At 42.8% G+C, this 27,154-nt stretch overlaps 1 protein-coding gene across 1 annotated transcript in view; it reads right to left on the bottom strand.

The window, feature by feature from the left end:
- The window catches only part of Pgr (progesterone receptor), a 68,823-nt gene extending 43,165 nt beyond the window's left edge, over nucleotides 1–25,658 (bottom strand). Inside the window, exons 1-2 of the mRNA XM_059267301.1 lie at nucleotides 24,049–25,658; nucleotides 22,321–22,472 (exon numbers count right to left, since the gene is read on the bottom strand). Coding sequence (XP_059123284.1) covers nucleotides 22,321–22,472; nucleotides 24,049–25,658 — 1,762 coding nt within the window. The remainder of the gene's footprint in view (nucleotides 1–22,320; nucleotides 22,473–24,048) is intronic.
- Between the last annotated feature and the right edge of the window lie 1,496 nt (nucleotides 25,659–27,154).

The raw sequence follows: 27,154 nt of genomic DNA, 5'->3' as shown, positions 1-27,154 counted from the left end.
CCAGTAAAATGTCTGTTGCCTCCACTTTTCTACCAATAATCTTTCCCAGCTTATATTTGGTTTTAATATTGTACCATGCTCAGGCCTATTTGCTTGTTCCTTATTTTGGTGGTTCAGGTTATACATCATTGCTTCCCCTTGGTCCAATGTAACATAGTCACTCTGCAAGTCTAAAACAAGGCAGTCTACTAAATTACTGGGCTATCTACCCACACATATCCAATAGGAGTTAACAGGATGTATGTCACAATGATAAAACCCCAATACAAGATGCCACCTAGCTCCCAACTGATGTTGATGGCATCTGCCTTTGTTGAAACCTGGGGAATAAATGTATAACATATGCTGTTTCTTTCTCTTGGGGAAATCTATCATCTATTTCTGAATTGGAAAAGAAGGGAGAAAATAAAAACTATTATATTATATTATACCTTTTCTTTGTATGTGTTATTTTGTGTGTATGTGCAGATATGAGTGTATGTGTGTGTGTGCGCGCGCGTGCACACGCACATATGTTCATGCATGTGTGCATGTTCCTACATGTGTGCACAGGGTCTACATATGTGTGTGCAGGTGTGTGCATGTGGGGGCTAGAAGTCAACCTCTCTAGTGTCATTCCTCAGGAGCTGTCCCCCTCGTTTTTGAGAAATCATCTCTCAATGAGACCTGGGGCTACGTTGGCTGGCCAGAGAGCTCTTGGAATCCACCTATCTCTGCCTCCAGCACTGAGACGAGAGGCACACCCACCCATGCATGGCTGGGCCTTCTTGCTTATGGAGCAGCACTTTTCAGCTGAGCTTTCCACAGACACATCTTTTCTTTTAAATTATTTATATGCTTTTACATTCTCCAGAGTCTCATAGTCTCACATGCTAATTATCCCTGTCTTACCAGTGATGCTCTCATGCCTCTGTGACCGCCTCCCTTCCTCTGACTCGTCTTTCAAGGCTCTATTTATCCTTTTCCATCTGGTCTAACCTGGCTAATCCAAGAAAACCTTAGACGCTTTTCTGTGTACCAAGTGCTCATTTCATAAAATCCACATGCCTGTTTTTCCCAGTGGAAGCTGACCATAGGGTGGCTGTCCACAAACTGACAGCAAGGTCCCATTGCTGAAGACAACACCTATATTGAACATGATGTTCAGCTGGTGCCTACACAGAGCCTCCACCACTATGTTCCAGCCTCTTTGTTACCAGAAGGTATTCTGCATGCTATCAGAAGAGTAACATAAACTCCAAGGGAACCACAAACCCCTTTTCTACGAGGGTGTATATGCTGGGGTAATGATGGCACAAAGCTTATGGAAGAACTGATCAGGGACTGATCTGACTACAGGCCCACTCTACCAGATGTAGTCTATACCCAACACTGCTTGGGTGACCAAGAACCTGAGACTATATAGCCCAGAAACTTAGGGAAAAACCAAATAATACTGGTCTAAAACCAGAAAGAAATGTAGTGATAAAATGACTCCTAATGATATTCTGCTGTACCCATAGATCAGTTCAGCTATCATCAGAGAAGTCTCCTCCTGCAGCAGATGGAAACAAACATAGAGACCCACAGTCAGGCATTACACGGAGAATGAGAGACCTAGGAACACTCGGCCCCAAAGGGGATGTCTCCATCAAATCCTGCCCCTCAGAAACCCATGGACGAGGAGGCAGAAAGGGTGTAAGAGCAGAAGGAAAGGAGAACACCAAGAAAACAAGTCTCTCTAAATAACAGAGATGGAAGCAGCATGCACAGGGCCTGCACGGGTCTGCACCAGGTCCTCTGCATAGATATTGTGACTTCTAGTTTAGTGTTCTCCTCGAATGGTTGAATGGGAGGACCGAGTCTCTTTATTTGAGACAGAGTCTCTGACTGACCTAGAACTTTTCCGTGAGTTTCCATAGGTCTGTCTGTCATACCCCCTCACCCACTCCTCGCCCATCTTGCCAGCCTTGGGTTAGAGTGGGCCACTCTGACCAAAGCTCTGTGTGTGCTCTGGGGATTGAACTCAGGCCTTCCTGTTTGCAGGGCAAGGGCTTTTCAGAGCCCAACAACCCTTGCATTGCTATCACCTGCAGAAAGACAGATTTTCATCATCCCCAAAGAACTATGTTTAATGATCTGCAGACGAGGTATTGTTAAATAATTGTATTTACATATTGTTTCTAACTGCTCTCTACATTTAACTTCCTAGTATTTCTACCATTTTAAAAGTTCTTATTATGAAAAAATGAAGATTAAAATGTGACTGGGTAATTTCATTGCTAGTGACTTGCAATATTTTAGTTGTATTACATGGCCCCATTTTAACTGAAATGAAACTTTTTTATTGTAAACTAGAAAAAGGATTTCCTATAAATTAAGAAATCTGTATTGTGTTGCCTGTTTTTGAAGAATTTTTTTCTTTTTTCTTTTTTTTTTTTTTTTGAATCAGGAGTTTATGAGTATGGAGGGAGGGATGCCCACATGAGAACAAGTGCCCTCAGAAGCCATGTGTGCCAGATCTCCTAGAGCTGGAGTTACAGGCAGTTGTGTGCTGCCTGACAAGGGTGCTGGGAACCAAACTCAGGTCCTTTGTAAGAGCAGTACATGGTCTTAAACACTGGGCCATCTCTCTGGCCTTTGTGTTGCTTTTTAATAAGAGCATAGTGAACACATTTCATTTGTGTGTATTTTTTGGAAATAAGAGGGAAATATACAGAAAAGAATCTGTATAAGTGTGGTGCGTCTCAGGAACTATGACCAGGAAGTGGAGGCTGAGGCAGTGTGAACTGGTACACATGGATAAATGCCTCCAGCCACAGACACAGTAGTCCTGGATAAAACACTATAGAGACATATTTCATTACAGTCTTGGCTACTTTTCAAAATGAGTCAAATTCTGTAATCCAGAAGTGAAGACAGAAAATAAGATATAGATAATCTCAAATGGTTCAAACAGAGCTAAGAACTGGGGTTTCAAACACATGGGTGAGTGTCACTGGGTATATCAAGCACACCCCATGGCAGACCCCAAGCCCAGGAGCAGTTGGCCAACACAAAGTAAACTCCATGGATCTTTTGTGGGATTTTATTTCATTTGGGTTTTTATCTTTTTTTTTATGTCTTACTGTATTTTTTGCTTGTTTATTTTGGTGTGTGTGTGTGTGTGTGTGTGTGTGTGTGTGTGTGTGTATGTGTGTGTATGTGTGTAAGAACAAGAAAAAGCAAGAGAGAGAGGTAGAGAAAGAAAGGAAAAGGAAGAAAGGGAAGGAGGGTAGGAGGGAAGAACATAAAGTTGAGTGGGCAGGGAAGATGGGAATCTGAGAAGAATTGGGGGAGGGAAAAACATGATTAAATATGTATTGTATGAATAAATGTTTTAGAGGAAAAACAAAAACACATGAGTGAGAGGTTAAGACATTACCTGGGCAGGCTTAAAGGAAAGCACTGAAAAGTGAATTCTGTTTAAAGAGGCTTGTTGTAGAATATTATTTTAAGTCATGTTACTTTGTTTATGCTACATTTGTTTAACTCTCTGAAGCTGTGTTACTGTGCCTGTCTAAAACACCTGATGGTCTAATAAAGAGCTGAACAGCCAATAGCAAGGCAGGAGACAGGATAGGCATAGGTGGGATTGGGAGGCAGAGAGAATTTATAGGAGGAGAAATCTGGGAGGTGGAGAAAAGAAAAAAGAAGGAGTGAGAGAAGGAGGAGGAGGAGCCAGCCACCCAGCTACACAGCCAGCCACAGAGTAAGAGTAAGATTTACAGAAGTAAGAGAATGGGATAATTTAACAAAAGCTGGCTAGAAACTAAGCCAAGCAAAGACCAAGCATTCATAATTAAGAATAAGCCTCCATGTGTGATTTATCTGGGAGCTGAGTGGTGGGTCCCCAAAAGAACAAAAGAATAAAAACAAACAACAGAGGCTGACCACCTTAGCCATGAAAACAGGGTTAGGAAATACAGCAGGGCAAAGCCAATGAAGTCACAGACACTTCCAAACTTGGGATGAGAAGACAAATTGTCTACGACTAAAACCAAGGCAAACAAAATAAAGCCTTGGTTACAATGAGAGGTGAATCTGCAAGTAGTGGGTAGCTGGAAGCATGCCTCTGAAGGTTGTGCTTAATTTTTCTGGCCATTCCTTTTTTAGTTTCTGTGAGGTGGAGGGCTTGCTCCTCTATGTGTTTCTGCTTCCATGATTTTATTCCCAACTTGGGCCAAATTTCCATGTACTGAGCTCTACAAAACTGTGAGCCAAAGCGAGTTATACTTCCTTTAAGTCATTCTGGCAGTTATTAGGTCACAACTGTGCAAAACAGTAATAATACAGTGTTTATCTTAATGTTACTAGAAATGCAGATATTTACCAATAATTTCTAACTAAGGATATTTTGTAGAATTTAAAAGATTTATGCAATCTTAAGAGAAACCTGAGCAGTTAGAGGCAATTTTCTCAACCCTCTTCAAGACATTCTACAATGGATGAATACAACTGTAACTGATCTACTTAGGTAGGTGCTTATGGGGGAGACCCCTGACACCATGCCAAGCATCCTACAATGGACAGATCATCCCTCACAATGAAGAATTATGTGGTCCCCAAATATCTGTAGGATAGCATTGTGAAATCATGGTATATATTCATGGCCTCTTCACTTTTTCAAAAGGTATTTTCCAGGTCTGCCCAGTGTGGGCTGCAACAGATACTAGGAGTCAGAATATTGAGGACTAGTCTTTTCATCCAAAATAGCCTGCATCCCTTTGGATAATTGCTGATGACATAGTAGACAGGGAATGGCAGAGAATTTGACTTTATGGTAGGTTGAGAAGAATGTGCCAAAGCCATGCTGATGCTATGCCCTAGAGGTGGTTTTTGCCCTCAAAAACTCATGCAGATGTTTAATACCATTGAGAGGTAACAAGAGGCAGGAGCAGGTAGGATGGGTGATTAGAGCTTTGTCATAAGACTGAGTTAACTTGTGAGTGTCGTTGATGCCTAAGGAGAATAGTGAGTTCATGGGTTACTGTCATTGTTTCTTTCTGCTCTTTTGGGGGGCCCACCACCCAGCTCCTAAATAAATCACACACGGAGGCTTATTCTTAATTATGAATGCTCAGCCTTAGCTTGGCTTATTTCTTGCCAACTTTACTTAATTTTAAATTATTCCATCTACCTTTTGCTTCTGGGCTTTTCCCATTCTCTATTTCTGTATACCTTTCTTTCTTACTCTGTTGCTTGTTGTGTATCTGGGTGGCTGACCCCTGGTGTCCTCCTCCTTCTCTTGCTCCTTCCTCCCCTTCCCCCAGATTTCTCCTTCTATTTATCCTGCCTGCCAGGCCCACTGATTTCTCTCTTCTGCCTCACTATTGGCCATTCAGCTTTTTATTGGACCATTGGGTGTTTTAGACAGGCAAGAAACACAGCTTTACAGAGTTAAACAAATGCAGCATAAACAAAAGTAATGCACCTGAAAATAATATTCTGTAACAGGTTACCTCAGGAGAGGGTCTGCTGTAACATCCAGTGTTCTGGGTCTCAGTTTAGCTCCTTGTCTCAACATGTATCCTTTACTACCTCAGGACTCAGGAACCAAGAAGGAATTAGGTGCATCCCCTCAATTTGGACCAGAACCATGAGCTAGAAATAGATCTCTTTCCCTTGTAACTCACCCAGTCTGTGTATTATGTTGTTAGCAACAGAACATGAACTAAGACACTGGATAAAGATAACTTACATAAATTCAAGTGATTAAAGCACATTGACTGTATAAACATCATAATAATGTAAAAAGGAACAAGTGGAAGAAAGACATGAAACTCACTGGAAAGCTCTAGAAGTTTCTGGGACACACACACACTGATCACCTTGAACATTGATAATTAAATTTTAAAAATTGCCCAGCTCAGGATTTCTATTATAAGTTGTATTTTAAAAATAGCAAATTTCCTTTTGGAAGAAAGAAAGATGAGAATGATTTGTAGGAGATAAAATCAGAAAGGATAATAAAAGTAGAAAACCATCTGTGTGCAGTCTCTAAAGAAATAACCTCCACTTGTGATGCCTAAAAAGTCCTCAGAACACTCATCCATCTTACAACTGTTTGTCTTGTGTGGCCACCTCTTCACAGGCTTCAACCAAACCAGCAGAGTCAATGCAGATGCAGAGAAGAGACTCCAGCTGTCTTCTGTGAAGGCCAATATTAAAATTACTTACAAACTTGTGAAAAAAAATGCCATTCTTCTTTTGGTTTATGAGTATATCTTAATTTCATTTAAAAATAACAAATAGGATTTGCTGTGCATGTATCATGTCAGAGATTCATGAAACTCTAACAAAACAATTATACTAATAATCAGAGACACTTATAATTACAATTTTATTTGCCATTCTTCTCGTTGAATTTTTGGCTCAGAAAATTAATATCTGGTGGGATTATTATTTTTTAAATGAAGAAAGCAAAGTTTAAAACCTACAACATCACAGGGCTGGAGAGATAGCTCAGTGGTTAAGCATGATTTCTGCTCTTCAGGAGGATCAGAGGTGGGTTTCCAGCACCCACACTGGGTAGCTCACAACCACCTATAAGTTCAGCTTCATGGGAGTCAATGCTCTCTCCTGACCTTCATAGGCATTACACACTCCTGGCATACACTGTATTTTATATATATATATAAATATATATTTTATATATATATATATTTGTGAGATGCCAGAGGCACAAGGGTGCTGGGATCTAAATTGTCCTGTGATTGAGTAGCAGGTGTTTTAAGCACTGAGCCATCTCTCAAACCCCTGTAATATCAGTTTTAGTTTCTACTATGGTCAACATTTGTGGGCATAATCCATATATACACAAGATCTTTGGGGGTCTCAGTAATTTTAGCATTCCTAGGACACCCAGAGTCCTGTTGTTCTTCTAAATATGATTTTTATATAGTTGTTAAACTTCTGCTATTCAAATTCCAATTTCTCCCACCTATTAGGTCTGTGGCTTTGAATAGCTCATTTAATCTCCTGTGCTTTCATTTTCTTATCAGAAAATAGCAGTGCAGTGTACAATGATGTAAATAAAATCTGCAACACCCTAGCAGACACAGCCCAAATATTCATTAGTAGTTTTGATGGTCCAATAAGCGAATGCTTATTTACCATCTACTATGTGCCTGTATAACTCTATTTGAAAATATGCCAGAAGTTTATTTTCTATAACCACTGAAAGCTTTCACTGGATTTGGTTTTCATTGTCTGCTATGGATATCGCTCTGTATGCTGTGAATGTGTTGCTCTGATTTGGTTGATAAATAAAATGCTGATTGGCCAGTAACCAGGCAGGAAGTACAGTATAGGCGAGACAAGCAGAGAAGAGAATTCTGGGAACAGGATGGCTGAGTCAGGAGTCGTCAGCCAGACACAGAGGAAGCAAGATGTGAAAGTACTGGTAAGCCACAAGCCACATGGCAACTTATAGATGAATAGAAATGGGTTAATTTAAGATATAAGAACTAGATAGCAAGAAGCCTGCCACGGCCATACAGTTTATAAGTAATATAAGTCTCTGTGTGTTTACTTGGGTCTGAATGGCTGTGGGAGCTGGGTGGACACAGGAAATCTTTAGCTACAATTGTCTTCTTCAGACACTTATTATTTAATGGGTTAAATATTAACTTTCTGTTCATCAGATTCATTATGAAACTACAGAGTGAGAACATCACATTCACTACAGTCAAATAGATTTCCATTGAAATTTAGCTCAATCAGTATCTACCCTGTAAGATGATTTGTTCAGTCTATTTTCCATATATAGAGTTGAAGATAAATGCTATATGTAGCCTCTGAATTGAGAAGCTAGATGAGAGAGAGGCCACTATAATGACTGATATGTAGCATAAGCAATAAATTATGAGATAATTTCCAGCAGTTCGTTATTTTCTCACCATTCTGAAACAACACCTTCACTATGAGGTCTGTACAATTGGGTCACCTTCTGCTCTTTCCAGCTTCCAGTACAGATTTTAATTTCCTTGCTGAGGTTTGGGATTTACTGTTGTATTTCTCTTATCTAAGTTCATGTTTTAACCTCATCTAGTTCTTTTTTTTCTTCTGACATTAATTCTTGTTTCTCAGATGTTGTTCTCATTTATAGCAATCTGAAGGTTATTCTTCACAGTTTCCTTCTGTTTCTTCCATTTAATGCATGTTAAGTGTGCCTTTCTAAGATCTAAAGGGATGATTACTGGAAAGAGTGTTAAAATGCATAACCTGCTAGGATGCCACAGAGAAGAACATGGAATGAGAGACCAGAGGTTGCTAAAACCTGACACGTTTCAGTTCGTGCATTTGAGCTGGGTGAGAAGGAGATGCTAGGAAGAGCAGCTGGAGAAGGAAGAGCGAGCTAACTGTGGAGATGACGAGACTCACCCCGGTTGTTCAAGGAAGCCTGTGAGGCTGTCAGAGGAAACAACAGCAGCACGTGAAAATGAGACTACCTGCATGGGCATGGGATGGGACTGCGGAGAGGAATGATATATCCTGACTTCTGTTTAAGGAACATCACTGGTATCTAAGATGGGAACAGAACCTGGAAGCAAGGATAGAGATGAGACCATTTCAAGCTGTCACAGTGACCCCTAAGTGTTATCATGGGGGACTGCAGCAAAGTGGCCAGGTGGGTGGTCAGAACAAATGAGGCTTTGGACACATGCTGAGGGTGGGGCCAAGTTACTTGATAACACATCCTAGCATTTTACATTTTATTTATCAGTTATCTTTCTCTGTGAGGAAATGGAAGGGGAGGGGAGGGGAGGGGAGGAGAGGGAAAGGGAGGGGAGGGGAGAGAGTCTCCCAAACAACATGGAGAATAAATGAATTGCGTACCAGGTAAGATCCTTAGTTAAGATACTAGTTTCAAATATCTCCTCCCATTTAGGCAAATTTTCCTTTTAAATATTCAGTTATCTAATCTGTACCTTCTTTGATGTCAATGAGTTTTCATTATAAATGCTGATGAACACTAGACACTAGCAGATGGGCAAGATGTAATATAATAGGAGAGAAGGCTCCTATCTCAGTTCCACCATTTCCATACTGTTTGCCTAGGAAACCTCCTGGCATGAAGAAAGTAATTACTAAATGCCACTATTGTTAAATTTGCTCATAACCTAATTAGGCAAATTAACAATCTAGAATGTCTGTTTACAAGTGTTTAAGCATGAAACCATGGGCACTTGGCCTTCATAGCGCCTCTATCTTGGGGAATCATGCCCAGGTACTTTTGCTTTCAAAACCTTCTTTATAGAACAAAGATGGCTCCCAATGGGGACTTATTTTCTTTTTTTCTATCAAAAATATTATGTTTATCTCCAAGCCATATTGTGTGTGCTGTCGGCCCATAATCTGCCATTCTACTGGGAAGGTTGTCATCATAGAAAAGGTCAGCATCATAGATATCCTTCTACCAAGGACAACACAAAGCTTGTCTCTAAGTTTAAAAACTACTATTAAGTATCATGAAGAGAAGATATGACTGTGTGTGGTGAGAGAGTCTTTAGCATCTTACACTCCTCAACACTCTACTCTTTCCTCTGTACCTTTTGTTTAAAATTAATTGCAGTGGCTCCTGTAAGGCCTGACCTATGTGCTGTAATGAGTAACTTCTCTGAGGGAAGCAGTCAATGCAATTCCATATCACGTGACCTATAACCTTAACTTGAAATCTCTTTTTGCATCGCTTCAGTAACTCTCTTCTGGTTTTGCAGTCATTCCATAAGATAGTCCTTATAGTATAGGAAGCAATGATGATTGAAACTACATCTTGTCTGGACATGTCAGCTTTATTAATTCATCAACTATCCCCATATATTTCTTTATCGAAACAGGCAATGTACACTTTGAAAAAATTGAGGCCCAATGAGCAGGCACCCAAATGCATCTGGTCCCATATGCACACACCATGTTCAAATGTCAATGGAAAACTTCCTTGACTCCTGGACAGTCTAGAAAGTTCCTGCTCAGTTGGTCTCTGTTTTGCCAGCTCATCAGGGAAGATTAGTAGATTGACTACCTGGGGTTCCCTGCTTTTTTTCTGTTCAAATTCACTTTCCCCTTCATTTTTGAGATCAGATCTAGCTCAAGCCATTGAGGATTACATTCTCTGAGTTAACAGCATAAGATGTATTGTGACATAGTTGTAACAGCTCCTAAGTTCTGCTTCAATAAAGAAATACATGGAAGGACAGGAAGGGTCCTAACAGCCTACCTTTTGCTTCTGTGAAATGAAATGAGTGCTCTCTTCCAGGACTCTCTCTCACTTGGAGAACTTGATTGACATGAGTCCTGAGCCCTGCTCTACTTACCTCTGATGTGGGAATGCTAAATTCTATTGAAGGATTGTTGTGAAGGATACAGGTCATAATCCAAAGTATTTAGTACGGTTTCTACCATATAAAGACAGCAATGGTGACCATTTGTACTTTCTTTCCACTTCTACTGACTGCTCTCCAAGTTTCCACTCCACCAACCTGCAGTGCTGCTGTTAATTGGCCACTTCCCCATGCACTCCAATCTCTTTAGAACCAAGGACTGTTGTATGGTATTTTGTTTGTGTTCTAACAATTAAAGTTTGCCTGGGGATCAGAGGGCAGAGCTAGCCACTAGTTAACCATAGAAGCCAGGAAGTGATGGTACACAACTTTAATCCCTGCACTTGGGAGGAGGAAGTGGGAAGATAAGGAGTTCAAGGCCACCCTGGGCTATACGATATTGAACCAGTGTAAAAGAGAAACAGAGCCTGGTGGTGGTGGTGATGGTACACACCTTTAAGCCCAGCACTAGAGGGTGGAGACAGGAACATAAGGCAGGTGGAGACAGGGTCCTGCCCCCATTCTGTCTGAGGATTCCTGAGGTAGGAAGTCCCTCTGGTGGCTACCGCTCTGCTTCTCTGACCTTTCAGCTTTCACCCTTGATATCTGACTACCGGTTTTTATCATTAAGACTAATTTAGAATCATGCTTCAGAGGACTGTGTCTTCTACTGAAGAGGCAGTACCCAGCAGACACTGAGAGGGTGAGGCTTCCTGGAGGGGGATCAGCTCTGCTGTTCCTTAATACCATATTTATACAGAGGGAAAGAGGGCCTGCCTTACAGTTTATTATGTGGCTAATCATGCATTAGTCCACAGAGCAAGATCAGAAGAGGCCCTTCATTTATAAATTAGTGATAGCCATTCTATTATTTCTTTTATGTTGTTCCTTGGTTGTGGAACAATAAAGAACATGGAAAGTCTATGTATGTTTTCCTGAAGACGATATGATTATATTGTATAATGTGCCTCCATAAAAATGGTGTGTAATGAAAATATGTCAAGGAAAGAGCAGATGTAGCAGCAATTGAGATGAAATGAATTTAAAACTTAATAGTATGTTAAAGTTTGTGAACATGGACATTTGCTTCTTTAGTCTATAGAAGTTAAAGTGAAAGAAAGAGAAAAAAGAAAGAAAGAAAGAAAGAAAGGAAGGAAGAAAGAAAAAAGAAAGAAATGCTGTGAGATAATGCTTTTGTACACTGGTTTAATAAAATGCTAATTGGCCAGTAGCCAGGCAAGAAGTATAGGCAGGATAAGCAGACAAGGAGAATTTTGGGAAGAGGAAGGCTGAGTCAGGAGATGTCAGCCTGCCATCCAGGCAGCAGCATGTAATGGCACACAGGTAAAGCCACAGAACATGTGGCGACATATAGATTAACAGAAATGGGCTGAGTTTAAGTGTAAGAGCTAGTCAGTGGTAGGCCTGAGCTAATGGCCAAGCAGTTATAATTAATATAAGCCTCTGTGTGTTTACTTGGGTCTGAGCAGCTACATACTGGGCAGAACCCAGGAAAACTTCTAACAACAAATGGTGCCAAAACATGGGCAAGAATTTCCACCTAAAACCTGGGAAAGCTTTAAAAAAACAGACAAACAAACAAAGATTCTAAAACGGAGCTAAAAACAGCTTCCTAGTTGTCTCTCTCGGGCCAGCTGCAGCCTGCAGTCTTGAGCTACTCTATGTTGGGTTCATGGCATGGCATGTGGGCTTGACCTGCAGCATGACAGATTCCTGCCTCAGTACACAGAAGTGTCTCCAAACTGCAAATCATACTGCATAGAGGTTTTAGCCTTTGCTAGTACAGACCAAAAAAAAAAAAAAAAAAAGAGAGAGAGAGAGATTTCTGGGCTACATGCTGCTTTGACAGAAGCATAGACCCACTGCCTCCCAGAGTCAGCAGACAGCCTGGCTCCCAGAGCTGGCAGTGAATTATCTCCACCATGTTGAAAAGCTGAGATGGGCGGAGTCAGCAGCCAAGGCTTCTGCTTCAGTACTAACCACTGCAGTTTAAAGCAGTCGATTCACAATAAGACAGATTCAGATGGAATGAGACTTTAAATGGTTTACAGTGTGTCTAAAAATGTACATAGGTTTAAAAGAAAGAAGAAAAGAAATATAGACAGTTACATAAAGAAATAGAAAGTTTTAAAAAATAAAGTCTTTAAAGAGAAAGTAAAAGTAATATAAAAAATAAGCCACGTAAAGATGGAAATCACACAGAGAATCTGGATTACATTGTCTTTGGGATTTTTAACTGTAGAGAGACATTTGATTGTAAAAGCTACAGAGTTAAATCAATATGAATATTTTAAAGATATCTTGATTTCAAAATTTATGTCTAATGATACATTGCTTTGGAAAAGAGGTTCTGCTTTTGTTTCCACAGAAGATGAGAACCTGTAGATTGCTTACAGGCTCATATGGTTTGATCAAGGAAGACCCCCGAGAGGCCCAGGTGATCCAACACCCAAAATCAGCTTCAAGGCAACTGGCTCAGACAATACCGCATCACAGACTACTCTAGTTAGGACTTGACCATAATCCTAAAATTTTCTTTGCAACCCCATAAGACTACCCTCTATCAGCAGGAAGTAGCCTAGAAAACTATGCCCACATTCTCAAAAAATTGATTATGGATGTTTGTGTTTGTTTAGATTGTTGGTTACAAATTGTTATTGGTCATGGTCAATATCTTTCTAAAAGAAGAAAGAGGGATATGATATGGAAATATAAGATATAGATATGATAGGGTAAAAGGGTGCATTGTTGAACCTACTTTTAAAGAGCAACTTGCTTAAAATGTTTTACATTGGTATAGATTTTAGTTTATTGATGCAAATTTAAAGTTAATTTTGTTATACTGTATTTATATTTCTACTCTTGTTTAAGTTATTATGTTTATGCAACTCATTTAAATTATAATGGATAATTAAGAAATACAAATTAATAATTAGTCTTCTATGATAGTCAAACTTGTAGTCATGTTAAGTTTTCTAGGTATACATAGATATAATTCAATTAGGTAGATAATCTTCAAACACTTCAAAGCACTACAGAATATGGCATTTAAAATGTTTTAAAGACTTAGACTTTCTGGATAACGAGACACATCTGCTCCTGCCAGCACTGATTTACTTCAGAAAGAAAAATGGACATTGAAGACACTCCATATGGAGTTTATCTTCTTCTTGGCAAAAAGTAGCCATTTGGACAAGAAACTATTCTTGCCTGGACTGCTGATAAAATGTTATATAAACTGAACATGCAGGACCCATAGGAAGGCGACCACTGAACTTTGCAAGACAAGATGGTCCTTCAGGTTCCTGCTTCATAGAAGAAACTGTCAAACATTCTACAAGACACAGAGAAAAGAGACTGAGAGATTCTAGGCTTGTAAGCTGAAGAATGGATGCCCCAATGGCGCAGAAGAACTTTGGGTAGATGTCCAGGCAGCTAGTTGTCTCTGTCATTCTAGATTTTTGGAAGTTGCTTATAATGCTCTTCCTGTTTACTGAAGTAATATTGTATCCTTCTGGGGTCTTTGATGTAGTTGAAGACTAGATAGTTATAATTATAATTTTCTTTGGTTATGATAAAAGATAAATTAGGTATGGAACTTTAGACTTACAAATATAGGATAGATAGAATATTTTCTTTAATTTTACAAAATATAAATAGATTAGATATTGTAACTGTAATCCTTGCTTGATATATGTAATTTTACTATGTTAAAGCTAAAACTTTCCTTTTTAATCAAACAGAAAAGGAAAAATGCTGTGGAATAATGCTTTTGTACACTGGTTTAATAAAACGCTGATTGGCCAGTAGCCAGGCAGGAAGTATAGGCAGGATAAGCAGACAAGGAGAATTCTGGGAAGAGGAAGGCTGAGTCAGGAGATGCCAGTCCAGAGAGCAGCATGTAATGGCACACAGGTAAAGCCATGGAATATGTCGCGACATATAGATTAACAGAAATGGGTTGAGTTTAAGTGTAAGAGCTAGTCAGTAGTAAGCCTGAGCTATTGGCCAAGCAGTTATAGTTAATATAAGCCTCTGTGTGTTTACTTGGGTTTGAGTGGCTGCAGACTGGGCAGGACCCAGAAAAACTTCTAACTACAAAGAAAGAAAGAAAGGAAGAAAGGAAGGAAGGAAGGAAGGAAGGAGGGAAGGAAGGAAGGAAGGAAGGAAGACAGACTATGGGCTTTATAAGAATCATCATATTATAAAATAACGTAGAACAGGTCACTGAAAGGACATACTTCCCAAAGAGAACTTAAATGGAGCATGCATCGTATATTTACTTGCATGAACATATTCAGCAACAGTAGATATTGCATTCATCTCTCCTCCTATAAGTTGTTAAGTAGATATGGAACAAGTACAGACTACATGACTTCTTTTGAAAAACAGGGCCTTGTTTTGTAGATTAGGATGGCTTTAAACTCACAGTTTTCCTGCTTCAGTCTCCCTAAGGCTGGAATTACAGGAGTACACTATTACTTTCCTATGTGACTTTCTAATATTTTAAATGATGACAGGGTTTAAAAACCAAAAGAAGTGACCCATGTGTCCATTTTAAAATCTGTCTTAATTAAGATCCTTGGAGACACTGTTTTACTGACAAAAGAGGCAGTTATATGTTTCAGGCATGGTTTTCAGGCATCAGTGTTGATGCCCTACTAGACTGTGGGGCATTCTGATGCTAAATCTTGACAAATAGTATCCTCTTATTTGTTACCAGATGTCAAAGATGTTCTCAGAGTGTAAGACCTGCCCAGGATTTGCTCTGGCACCACTAAGCACTTGACTGAGACCTAAGGATTTCCTGTCACAGAAGATTGTGTGTGTGTGTGTGTGTTGGCTTAGAATCATTTGTTTAAATAAACTTTGGAGTAGAATCATAAATCAAATAAACAGCACAATGCAGAGCTGCTCTGAGCAGAGAAAGGATTAGAACTGAGTTAAGGAACACAGTTCTAAACTCAGTCTCTAGGGGGAGGCCATGTTGACTTCTGAAAATGTAATTAATATTTGTTCAAATGCAAAGTAATCTGGAGACATCAGAGAAGTAGGATTTAAAAGACAGAGACAGACATTAGAGTCAGACTTAATGGGAAATGGTAACTCTGTGTATTTCTTGATAAAATTCAGATATAATATAGTACTTCTACCTCATTAGATTCATAAAGGAGTTACATGTGTTACACTGGTGCCCAGGCACAGTCTGTGTACCATTTGATTTGGCAGTGAGACATCCTGCACCCCCTGGACTCCTGCAGTGTAGTGTTGTCTTCAACAGCTCCAGGATATCCCATACCAGAGCATTCTCATGTTCCTTCCACATAACAATGTGTGTGTATGCACATGTGTATGCATGTGTGTATGAGTGTATGCACATGTGTATGCACGTGTATGTGAATGCATGTGTGTGCATATGTATATATGGACATGTGTGCATGCTCCTGTGTAAATATGTGTGTCTTTGTGGAAGTGAAGATTCATGTGTGGATCCATACGTATGTATGTGCTTGTGTTTATGCATGTGTATGTATGCTTGCGCATGTTCATGCATACATGCATGGCATGTGTGTATATGTTTGCGAAACCAGATTTGGTGGTTTTTGCATTTGACTTTCCTCTTCCTACTTTTGTGGTGGTTGGAGGCAGGGATTACATACATATTCTTCTCTGTAGTCCCAGTACAACCCATCCCTAAATGTAGCAAAAATAGATAACTGTGAAATGAACAAATGAGCAAATGAAATAGTGTTGGCAGTTGGAGGATTTAGCATGTTTGGAGCCTCATCAAAGGACTTAAATTCTGGAGAATGGAGCAGGAGTTCACCAAGTACAAGAAATGTTCACCTCAGCAGTGCCTGGGGAGGAGTTTCATCCTATGAAGCATTAGAGATAGCTTAAAAGACCAAGTTAGAACTACACTCATACACTCACACATGCACCCCCCCACACACACGTACACTTACATATGATACACACATGCACCTCAACCCATACACATGTATGAATACACACAGGTATATACACAAGCATGCATAAACACCCATTCATATATATGTACACACAAGTACACACTTATGTAAGCATGGGTACACAAATGCCATGCATAAATGAATGAAAACACACATGCATGCACACATACGGGCATGCACACATATTGTGGTGGCTTCAACATGAATGGCCCCCATAGGTTCATATGTTTGAATGCTTAGTCATCAGAGAGCACCAGTACTATGGGAGGTGTGGCCTTGTTGGAGGAAGTGTGTCACTGGGGGCAGCTTTGGGGTTTCAAATGCTCAAGCCAGGTCCAGTGTCTCCCTCTTCCTGCGATTCAACTGAGCAGTGGGATGACAGACAACAGTGTGTGGTGAGTGTGCAGATGATAGGGCACTGGTGAGTGCCTACCATTTGCCAGTAAGCCACAGAGTCAGACCGCACCCTCTGTGGGCAAACTAGCTTTAGTGTGGGGGAGGGTGGGAAGGTGGGCGTGGGCTGGTGAAGGTAGTGGGGCCGTGATAGCAAAGCTTTCATAACTTCTTTCTCTTCAATAAAGACTGAGCTCGCATCTTGCTGTCAGTAAGAAGTTGTTCCTAAACTTTGAGTCGCTTAAGCTCACCCACCAAGTGAGACGTGCTGTCTTCCTCCTCCCTGGGGAACGTTTGCCTGTAATACCTCAGTGTCCAGCAGCCCTCGGTGCCTGACAGCTCTGACCTTATCAAACCCTTGTGCTGACTGCGGGGACCTGAGCTCCTTCCCTGAATCACGGCCTCGATGCAGTCTTCCTTGTGTCCTCCCTGATGTAAAAGTGGTTAACGCTTCCTGGCTGTAGTGGGTAGCAAGCGGATAAGAATTTAACTGGTTATTCTTGAATTTCTTTTACAATAAACCAAATTTATAATCTTAAAAAAAAAAAAAAAGAATGGTCAAACCTAGCTTTTCTGGAGTTGTGGGTTGTAGTCTGGTTATCTTTTGCTTTACATCTAGTATCCACTTATGAGTGAGTACATACCATGTTTGTCTTTCTGAGTCTAGGTTACCTCACTTAGAATGATATTTTCTAGATCTATCCATTGCCTGCAAATTTCATGATGTCATTGTTATTTACAGCTCAGTAGTATTCCATGTGTAAATGTATCACATTTTATTTATCCATTCTTCGGTTGAGGGGTGTCTAGGTTGTTTCCAGGTTCTGGCTATTATGAATAATGCTGCAAGGAGGAACCTAACTGTCATGATAGAGCCTTCATCCAGTAACTGATGGAAGCAGATGCAGAGATCCACAACCAAGCACCAGGCTGAGCTCCGGGAGTCCAGTTGAAGAGTGGGAAGAGGGATTATATGAGCAAGGAGGGTCAAGATCATGATGGGGAAATCTACAGAGACAACTGAATCAAGCTAGTAGGAACTCATAAACTTTAGACCCACAGTGGTGGAACCTTCACGGGACCGGACTAGATCCTCTGCAGACGGGAGACAGTTGTGTAGCCGGGTCTGTTTGAGGGGCCCCTGGCAGTGGGATCAGGGTCTATCCCTGGTGCATGAACTGGCTTTCTGGAGCCCATTACCTATGGTCGGACACCTTGCTCACCCTTGATGCAGGGAGGAGGGGCTTGGTCCTGCCTCAACTGAATGTACCAGGCTTAGCTGTGCCCGCATGGGAGGCCTTACTTTGTTGGAGGAGTGGAAGGGGATGGTTGTGGGGGAGATGGAGGGAGCAGATGGGAGGGGGATCTGTGATTGGTATGTAAAATGAATAAAAAAAGAATGGTCACACATATGCCACACATGCCATCTTTCTACCTCCTCCTTACTTCAGTGTGCCATAGCTCTAACCATGATCATCCATCTTCAGTGTTAGAATGACCTCCTGCTTGAGAAGAAATTGGGTGTAGAGTTTGGAAATGAAGTCCGATGAATTACTGCACATTTATTTTTAGGGTAATGGGGAAACTTCCAGAGTCAACTCTTTCTGAGAGCACATTAAACCAAATATGATGATTGGTGGATTATTAGCAAAAGAGCCCAATTGCTAATTACATAAATTATAGTGGAGGAGATTGTTGGGTAATTTTGTGGACTACAGAAGATAAAGCACTACTGAACTTTAAAGACAGAAAATACAGCTTATGCAGTTGTTAGTGAATACACTTCTATCATTTCTCTTTATGAAACTGTATCAAGAAAAAGGTCAATTCTAAGTCAATCTTATTTAAACAATCAATTATTTTCACCAGTTGAAAGAAACATTTTCTTAATAAAACAATTGCACTTATGTCCTGGTTTCCACTGTGGCCTATCCATGACAGTTCTTCTCTAATTGAGCAGTTTTCTAAATGCCCTTATTTCTGACAAGGGGCCAGTGTTTCAGGGAGTCAGACACTGCATGGATAAATCACTATATGTATAATCAGTTATAAGCATGTATTCGTGGCATGTCCTTTTCTGAATGTCACTGCTCAAGCAGTGGCCAGCTGTATGCATTCTGCCTTAGTAATCTCCCACCAGCACCTAGCATAGGGCCTTGGCATGACAGGTACTCAGTAAGTTAGTGTATGAGCTAATGTACTTCAGGTAACTAATTCATGAATAATTAATACCTAAATTAAAATGTTATAATATTACAAAACAATTACAAATGCTATGTAGTCTTGAGTGTTATAAATAATACATTTCAATTATATTATAGTATTTGCTCAATCCTACCACATTGAATGTCTATACTATTGATGTTATCACATAGTAAAACATCAAATAATGAGAATGTAGCATAATTACTTATGATGACCAGTTCATACTGAAAAATATTTATTTACCGAATACCTAGTATTTTTCTGGCCACTGTGCACACAGAGTAAGCCAATAAGAAATGCTTCCTTCCCTGACAAGACCAGGTTGTTGGCTTGCACTAGCAGAATTGGTGGGTGTTCTTCTTTTGCATCTCTTTGATAGATGTTGTCTGATTCCTGCCCATTTCCTGGTTCATCCTGACCCTGTCAAAGTCTTGGTAAAGGAGTGCAATAGTCCTTTCAACCAACTGGATTCACTTAGCTTAAGAGAAGCCATTTCTCCTCACTCCTCTTCTCCATTTCCTGAGTGTTTTCCCCCTCTCTTCTTTCTTCCATGTAAAATCAGTTGTCCTAGGTGACTGTCTCCCATTCTTAATGTGGGTGAGGAACCAATCAGAACACTCTCTCCACACCTGGGATGCCTTTTCTTCAGGGCTCTTCACCAAATGTGAGGCTAATGGGACGTACATCTTTCTATCACACATTTTGGTTTGCCCCAGCTTTATATTTTAATATTCTTGTTTAGCTTTCTAGACGTTGTCTCACTTGACAAACATGTCTAACTATGTTTCCTCTTATGAGAAAGGAAGTGCTGTGGTTGAGGGCTGAGACCTGGAGCACACCATCTGGGTTTGGATCCTGACTTTACCACTTCCTAACTGTCATGAAGGCAGCTTGATACCCTCCTGAGTAAGAAGGGAGTAACAGCTTGCCTCTGTGTGGGGATGAAGCAAGTCCAGTAGAGCCTACGACACTAGTCACCAGAATGCAAGAAGCACTTTGCAATGTCAGAGCTGCCATTCACATCCTCGGTTCAGTTAACTGATCTGCCCTTCCCCTTCCGGTCCTGCTGCCTTATACACAGCCCTCTGCCTTGAACTAACTCACAGTCCAGCTCTGTTGTGATTTCTACCAGCCCCTAAAGTCTTGGTTATCTCTCATTTCCAGAAACTTCTACCTTCCATCTACTCACTTGGATTTGCTCACTGATTCCCAGTTCATCCAAGTGCTCCTTAACTCTGTCTTCCCCAAGTGTGTGTACAGCTCTCCTCGGGGATTAGAAACTTCTTTGTCATTTAGCCAACTGATGTCCACATGTTCCCTAAAGCCTCCCTTTATTATCCTAGAACCTACAAATCCCAGCTCACAGGCGAGCAAGACGGCTCAGTAGTTAAAGGGCTGGGCATGCAGGTCTGACAGTGTAACTTTGGTCTTCAGAACCTATGTAAAAGTAGGAGCAGAGAACTGACTCCACACACGGTCTTCTGATACACACACAAAGTTGAAAAAGAAACAGAAAAGATTACAGTTCTCAAGCACCTCCCCACTGCTCCCACAGGAAACCATATAAATCTGCTAAACTTCGTGAGTATTTATCCAGATGCTTAATGAGAACCTTTATTGAAATGTCTTATTTTTTTTTAATATGGTAACCCTTCAGCTACATTATAAACTTCTTAAAGGTGAAACCACCACCAAAGGAACCCTTTGAATACCATATGTATAAATTCATTTAATCTGCATCTTAAAAATTATCTGCCCTTATTTTGTGTTCAAGACAGAGGGAAATGAAGTCATAGAAGAGTATCTTTAGCATAAATCTAAATATAGGAAGCATACAGTAACTGCAACATGCATGGGTTACCCAGAGTATTACAACCTTGCTCTAACTTCATGAATGATTTATAAATATCTACTTTTGTTGAATAAGGTGCTTCATTTTTGCTACTTCATTTGAAAATAGCGTCCTCTGAAAGGAAACTGGGATGCTGCTGCAGGCAATGACAGTTAGTTGGTCCTCATTGTGTGCATGTACTTGGTGGAGAGACTTCTGCAAAGCAAAAGCACATGTTGTGGATACCGTCTCTCTTAAAGCATTAATGTATATCCACACTGAGAATCAGCTAATAAAAGATTGTGTCTTTGAGACTTGCTTATCCCTAAAACAGAAATAGGCTAGAATAATTGGCCTTTGGAGGATCCAAAAAGGGCTGCTCAATTATAAATTCATACTACTCTAAGGATACTATAGAATACAGGGAACGCTAACGTGGAAGAAGCTCAAGGCTCCACCTACAAGTCTGAAAGATAAGATGCTCTTGCTCGCCCCAGATGTGCTGTTGTGTGGTGCCACAGTGAACGTGAGGGTCCTTGAAGCTGAATGCATTCAATATTATCTAAATAATTTATGTATTTTCATGCAGAGACCCTCCGGAAGCCCCTAAAGTACTAATGCTCCAATTCCTCCTTCCCTCACTAATGCTCGTAAGTGGGGGCGCTGTTAAAACTCAGACTCCCCCCCAGGAAGCAGGGAGACCAGACAGGAGGCCAGACAGCTGATGTGCAATCCTCAGCCTTGGCTCACCCATGACAGCACTCTGTGTCAGCTTGTTAGAAAATACATTTATCTCCTGCATCAAAATGTGACACAATCTTTAAATGTATTCTTACCTTCAAAAGCAAACATGTTTGACTTGGCATTTACTTAGGTGGAAGAAATTTTAAAATGTTTCTATGGAAGGTAACTAAAAGTTTCTTTAAAAATGTGCAAGTTTTACTTAAAGCGAGATACTCCTGGGAAAACCATTACTGTGACGTCAGGTTGTGTCCATTTATTCCAAGCAATTATTCCTGTCTTGTTGTACACATAAGGCTATGCTAAACAAAAAAACAAACTAAACTTTTGTTTAGAATTATTATGCATATATTGTATCAATACGTATTTACAGAAAAGACAGAGAATTTGCAATTGTATCATATGTTCTCCTATGTGTATATACATGTCATGTATTTGTAACCATACTCTGAACATGTAATATAACTTTAATTACTATAATTTTTCTTTTGGTAAAAAACCTGGTGTTGTCTATGCAGTAGATACATATGAACATGTCACTAGAGTAAAACGGTGTATTGAGAAGAAGGGAATCACTGAATGTCAGGACTGGGGTGTCCTGTTGAAAGTATGAGTCACAGAGTATGAAGTCATAACAGCCAACCACATTCACTCTTGAGTATTGTAGGCAACACATAGTGTTAAAATGGCATCGCATTTTAAGGTGTAGAGAAATGTCACCATTTCTTGGAAATAAGGAATAATTAACATGTGTAGAGTATTGGGTGCTCTCATGACGACGACCTGGAGGAAGAATGAGGAAGAAGCTTCCTACCTTCCATTGCCCTCTTGAAGAAGACCTTGCAGCTGCCACAGGTGAGCACTCCATAGTGACAGCCAGATGCTTCGTCCCCACAGATTAAACAGATCTTCTGAGGTAAGGAATCGAAGCCATACTGTGGGCTCTGGCTGGTTTCTGAATCTGGCCTTGAAATGCAAAACAGGCTCCATTTAGTTTTAGGTTCACTGCCATCTGGTAAAGAAAGCTTTCTTAAACCAGCATTGATGACACCAAAGATCTTTTTTTTTTTAACATAGAAGCATATTATTTATTTATGGTTTTGGTTTGTGTTTCAGTTTTTTGATAAAAGTCTCCTATAGCCAGGTTGGCTTTAAACTTGCTACATACCAGAAACTGGTCTTGAACTCATGAACTTTCAGCCTCCAGCTTCTAAGTGCTGGGAACAGAGGCATTTGCCGCCGTGCCCAGTTTATTAGGCTCTGGAAACAGAGCTCTGGTCTTAGTGTATGACAGCTAAGCAAACTTTCTAGGAACTGGACCACATCCTCAGTGTCCCAGGAAAACACACACACACACACACACACACACACACACACACACACACACAAACACACACACATACACACACACAAGCACACACACACATACACACACACACATACACACACACACATACACACACACACACGCATTTCAAAGTCAGGTGAACTAAACTTGCTACTTCATATCATAAACTACCTATAACGGATTCATTGGACATGTAAATTATTAGCCATTCATTAATAGTAATAAAAGAAGAGCCAGTGCGTCCTTTCACGTTCAAAACAGCTAGAAACTCTCATTTAAAAAGAGCTCCTTATACAGAAGTGATTTTGCCTTTGGCGGATGAAATATGACATCCTTCCTGAGTGCTGGGTCATAACAAGCACGACTGAGCCTTGGGAGTTTAACTGGACTCAGCAGTGGTTCCGTTTTGAGAACATAGCCCCGCAAGGATTGATTGCTCCAATATATAAATATAGATGTTATTTTAAGGTATTTGTTAACACACTGACTATTTTGCCTAGTCACAGAGACTACAAACCGAGCATTCTTTTCTTTTCTCGTTCCATTACTCCAGTATGTGAAGTTAAATGTTTTTGAAAACACATATGAGAAAAATAGGGGTGTCTGAAGCAGCAGGAGGATGCTATATTCTGGCTGCACTGCCCTTGAGTTTAAACCCACCTGGCAAACACTTCCCTCATACAGTTTACTTCACTCTTGAGATTTCTAGGAAAATTGGGCCAGAGGCCTGGCCAGATCCTTGGGGTGTTTCTGCTTTCAGTTCTGAAGTCACATTTAGGCCCCAGCCCTCCCAGAGGAACTATGCCTTTGCACCTCAGCCTCTCCAACACACACACCCAGGGTCCATGTCCTTCTTACCAAGTATTTATTGAATTCAACGAAGCCCCCAACCCACTAGATGGCATCCCGGCACCCTTATCCTCCGGACAATCAAGGGTCCTAGAGTGACACCACACAAGTTTTGGACCAGGATGGTCCTGCTTCCGAAAGTTTTCAGACAATATTTGGGGATGGTGGTGGTGGGGGTCCTCAACAAAGCTATCTGCACCTCTTCTATGCCCCCTGAAAACGTAAGAAGAAGGGAGCACCGGAGAGAGGGTGTGAGGTCTCCAAGGCCTAGCCCTCCCTCAGCCACCCTGCTACCTTGAGCTGCTGGAGGGGTGGGGCAGGGCAGGGCGGGAGGCAGGTGCTCACCTCAGGTAGTTGAGATAGGGCTGGTAGACCTGGGGCAGGCTGTCCTTGAGCACTGCGGCCTGGTAGCCCAGCTGCGGGAGCCCGTTGAGGCCGAGCGGCGGGTAGATGGCGGGGGCTGCCGAGGCGGCGGGGGCGGCGGGCAGGCCGTCCCTCGGGAGCAGGCAAGAGCCGGAGGCCGAGGGCTTGCAGGACAGCGGCGGGAACGGGCCTTGCGTGGGCGGCGCGCCCTCCGCTTTGTACAGGATGCACTCCAGCGCGGACCCCGAAGAGGACGCGGGCGACACTGAGGAGCTCCCGGGGCCGCCGGCCACCGCCGCCTCTCCCGGCCTGGAGGGGGGAGCTCGCGGCGGCGCCGGCGCCAGCGGGAAATCTGGAAAGGTGGCGCCGCTGGCTCCGGCCACCAGGTAAGGGCGCGGCGAGCGCGCAGCTGCCTCGGCGCCTTCCTCCTCCTCCTTGATCTTCAAGCCCGGCGGCTGGAAATCGCCGTAGAGAGGGAACGCGTCCTCTTTGGGGTCGCCGTCCTGCGGGTAGGTGCAGTCTGGGAAGTCGCCGCAGGGCACCGGCGGGGATGGCGAGCCTCGAGGCGGGGCAAAGGAGCCCTGGGCTGAGGCCCCGCCGTCGTAGCTGTCCCCCTCCAGCAGCTGCCGGGTGCGGGCGGCCAGGAGCGCGTGGTTGAGAGGCAGGATGGGCACGTGGATGAAATCCACCACTGTCGTGGCCAGTGGGGAGCGCCCGGGCGCCACAGGAGCGTCTTGCTCCAAGGAGACCCTGGGAGCAGAAAATCGGGAATCTTCCTTGGGAACCAGGGTGACGCCTCCTGGGGCCGCCGCGGGCGCGCTGGCTGCAACTCCTCCTCCGCTGCTTGTGCCTTCCAGTGCTCGAGGTTTGCTCTTCAGAAGCGGACCCGTGGAGCCCCCAGTCTCTAGGCCACCGTTCTCCTCCACTTCCACCACAGATGGCTGCGGAGAGGGCTTCACCCCTGGCCCGGGCCAATGGGCACTCCCTGAGGTCGGGAGCAGCAGCTGCCCGGGTGGTGACAGCCCCTTAGGCAGCACCTTCTGGCCCGCTCCTGTCCCGGAGCTGTCGCCAGCCTTGCTCTCTACCCGGCTCATGAGCGGGGACAACAACCCCTTGGTAGCAGGGACACTGCGGGGGTCTTCTGGAAGCTCTGATCCGAAAAGACACCAAGACGTGATGGCCTCGCAGGCTGGAGGGTTGCCGTGGCTCTGCTCGGTCCCCGAGGGCGCCAGCAGCGTGTCTAAGACACTGTCTAAGAGTCTGCTGTCCTTCTCCGGGGCTCTGGGATTGCTGCCTCCTCCCCCACGAGTGGCTTCGGCTCCAGAGAAGGCTCCCTCCACCTCCGACAGCGACTGCTGGTTCTGTGCCTTTTCTCCTGGGAGCTCCGGACCCTGGCAGGACCGAGGGAAGAGCAGCCTGTCCTCCAGGGAGATGGATATAGACGAGCCTACAGACGATGCGTCCGACGGCTGGCTCCTCTGGAAGGGACAGGGGTCCAAGCGCCCAAGCAAGGGGGACCCGACGTGGGTGGGGGAGGGCGCGGCTCCCGACGCGTGGGGTGCCCGCGGATCCTTTGCCTGCAGCTCAGTCATGACGACCCGAGCTCCCCTTTTCTCCTCCCCTGTCTCCAGGGAGGAGGGAAAAAGGAAGGAGGAGGGGGTGCTGGTGATATAGGGGCAGAAGGAGGGGGAAGTGGGTATTGAATCGCAGGACCCGTGGGATCTCCACCTCCCGGTCGGGAGGGGCGGTGCTGGTCAGCTCCCGTCCTTACCCTCCACCCAGACTCAGAGGAAGGGTGGCAGTCGGGAGGCAGTCGCGCTGTCCCGGCGGTGGGTGAGGGTAGGAAGAAGTAGCTAGAGTAACTAGAGGAGTTGGTCAGAAGACTTTTCTGTGTTTGTCCGGGTGCTCACGCGTCCCGCGCTGGAGTGGCCGGTGCTGTGAAAACGGCTCCTGCTACCCGCGGACCTGTTCCCTTGGTAGAAACCCGGGCATCTAGGAAGTCTGCATCCCAGTCCTCGCTAAAACCCTGGGGCTGGCTGCAGCCCATTCCAAGTCATGCTCCTGCAGCGGCAGCTTCTAACGCTCCCTGGGTTCTCTCCAGTCCCAGCAGGCGCTGACTTCAGGTTTCTTAAGCCCGAGGGAAGCAAGTTCTCTTTGGGCTTGCAGAATCCTCCCTTTCGCAAATACTATGAAGCCTAGCTGATAGTGACAGTCTAGACTAGCTCCATAGCTTTCTAGCAAGGCTCGCGCTCTAGGAAGGCCCGCCCAAAGCCCCTCCCTAACCAATCGCCAGCTAGATCCCAAACGCTGGAGTTGGCATTCCTGCCACCCACTAGTCTGAGTTCCACTGGGAATATCAAGTGTTCTGGGAAGAAACCTCTTAAGCATCTCAGATTTTATGCTATCAATTAAGTATGGTAGGCCCCGTGGGTAGAAAAAAAAATCCTATCAAAAGCAAATTGTAAGGATTTCAGGATTTGAAATTTGTAAAGATTCTATTTATCTTTTAAAATAAACGTATAGAAGATGATCCCAAATATTTTAACTTTTATTACTTGTATATATCTCTGTGAGTGTACGCTACATTGTGCTCAGAGGCCAGAAGAGAGGGTAGGGGCCCTCAGAGGCAGAGTTACAGGTGGTTGTGAGGGGTGTGATGTGGGTGCTGGGAGACAAACAAAAGCCCTCTGAAAGAGCAGCGAGTGCTCTCGTGTGTGTGTGTGTGTGTGTGTGTGTGTGTGTGTGTGTGTGTGTGTGTGTGTATTACCGGCTACCTGTCTAAACTGCTCCTAAATTAGGAAACACATTCAAATTATTTTTGTGACAAGTGGGTCACACTCTTTTTGAGGGCCACCAATGTGACTTAGCAGTTGAGGAGCAGAAGGCAGTTGGTAACACATTTTTACCTGTGTGGGGAGTTTGGATGTTGAGTGTCATAACTGGCTTGTCCTATTGCACCTCTGTATTTTCATAAGGTTCCCTTCAGCCCTAACTAAATACCCTGCATCACATCTGAAGATCTCCAGTGGGGAGGCTAAACAGTATTTTCTCCTCTCAATGTTTCTACTCTTAGAATAATTTTCATTGA

Source organism: Peromyscus eremicus, chromosome 7 (genome assembly GCF_949786415.1).
Source record: "Peromyscus eremicus chromosome 7, PerEre_H2_v1, whole genome shotgun sequence".
Classification (NCBI taxonomy): Eukaryota; Metazoa; Chordata; class Mammalia; order Rodentia; family Cricetidae; genus Peromyscus; species Peromyscus eremicus.
This window is presented reverse-complemented; position numbering and strand designations above follow the sequence as displayed.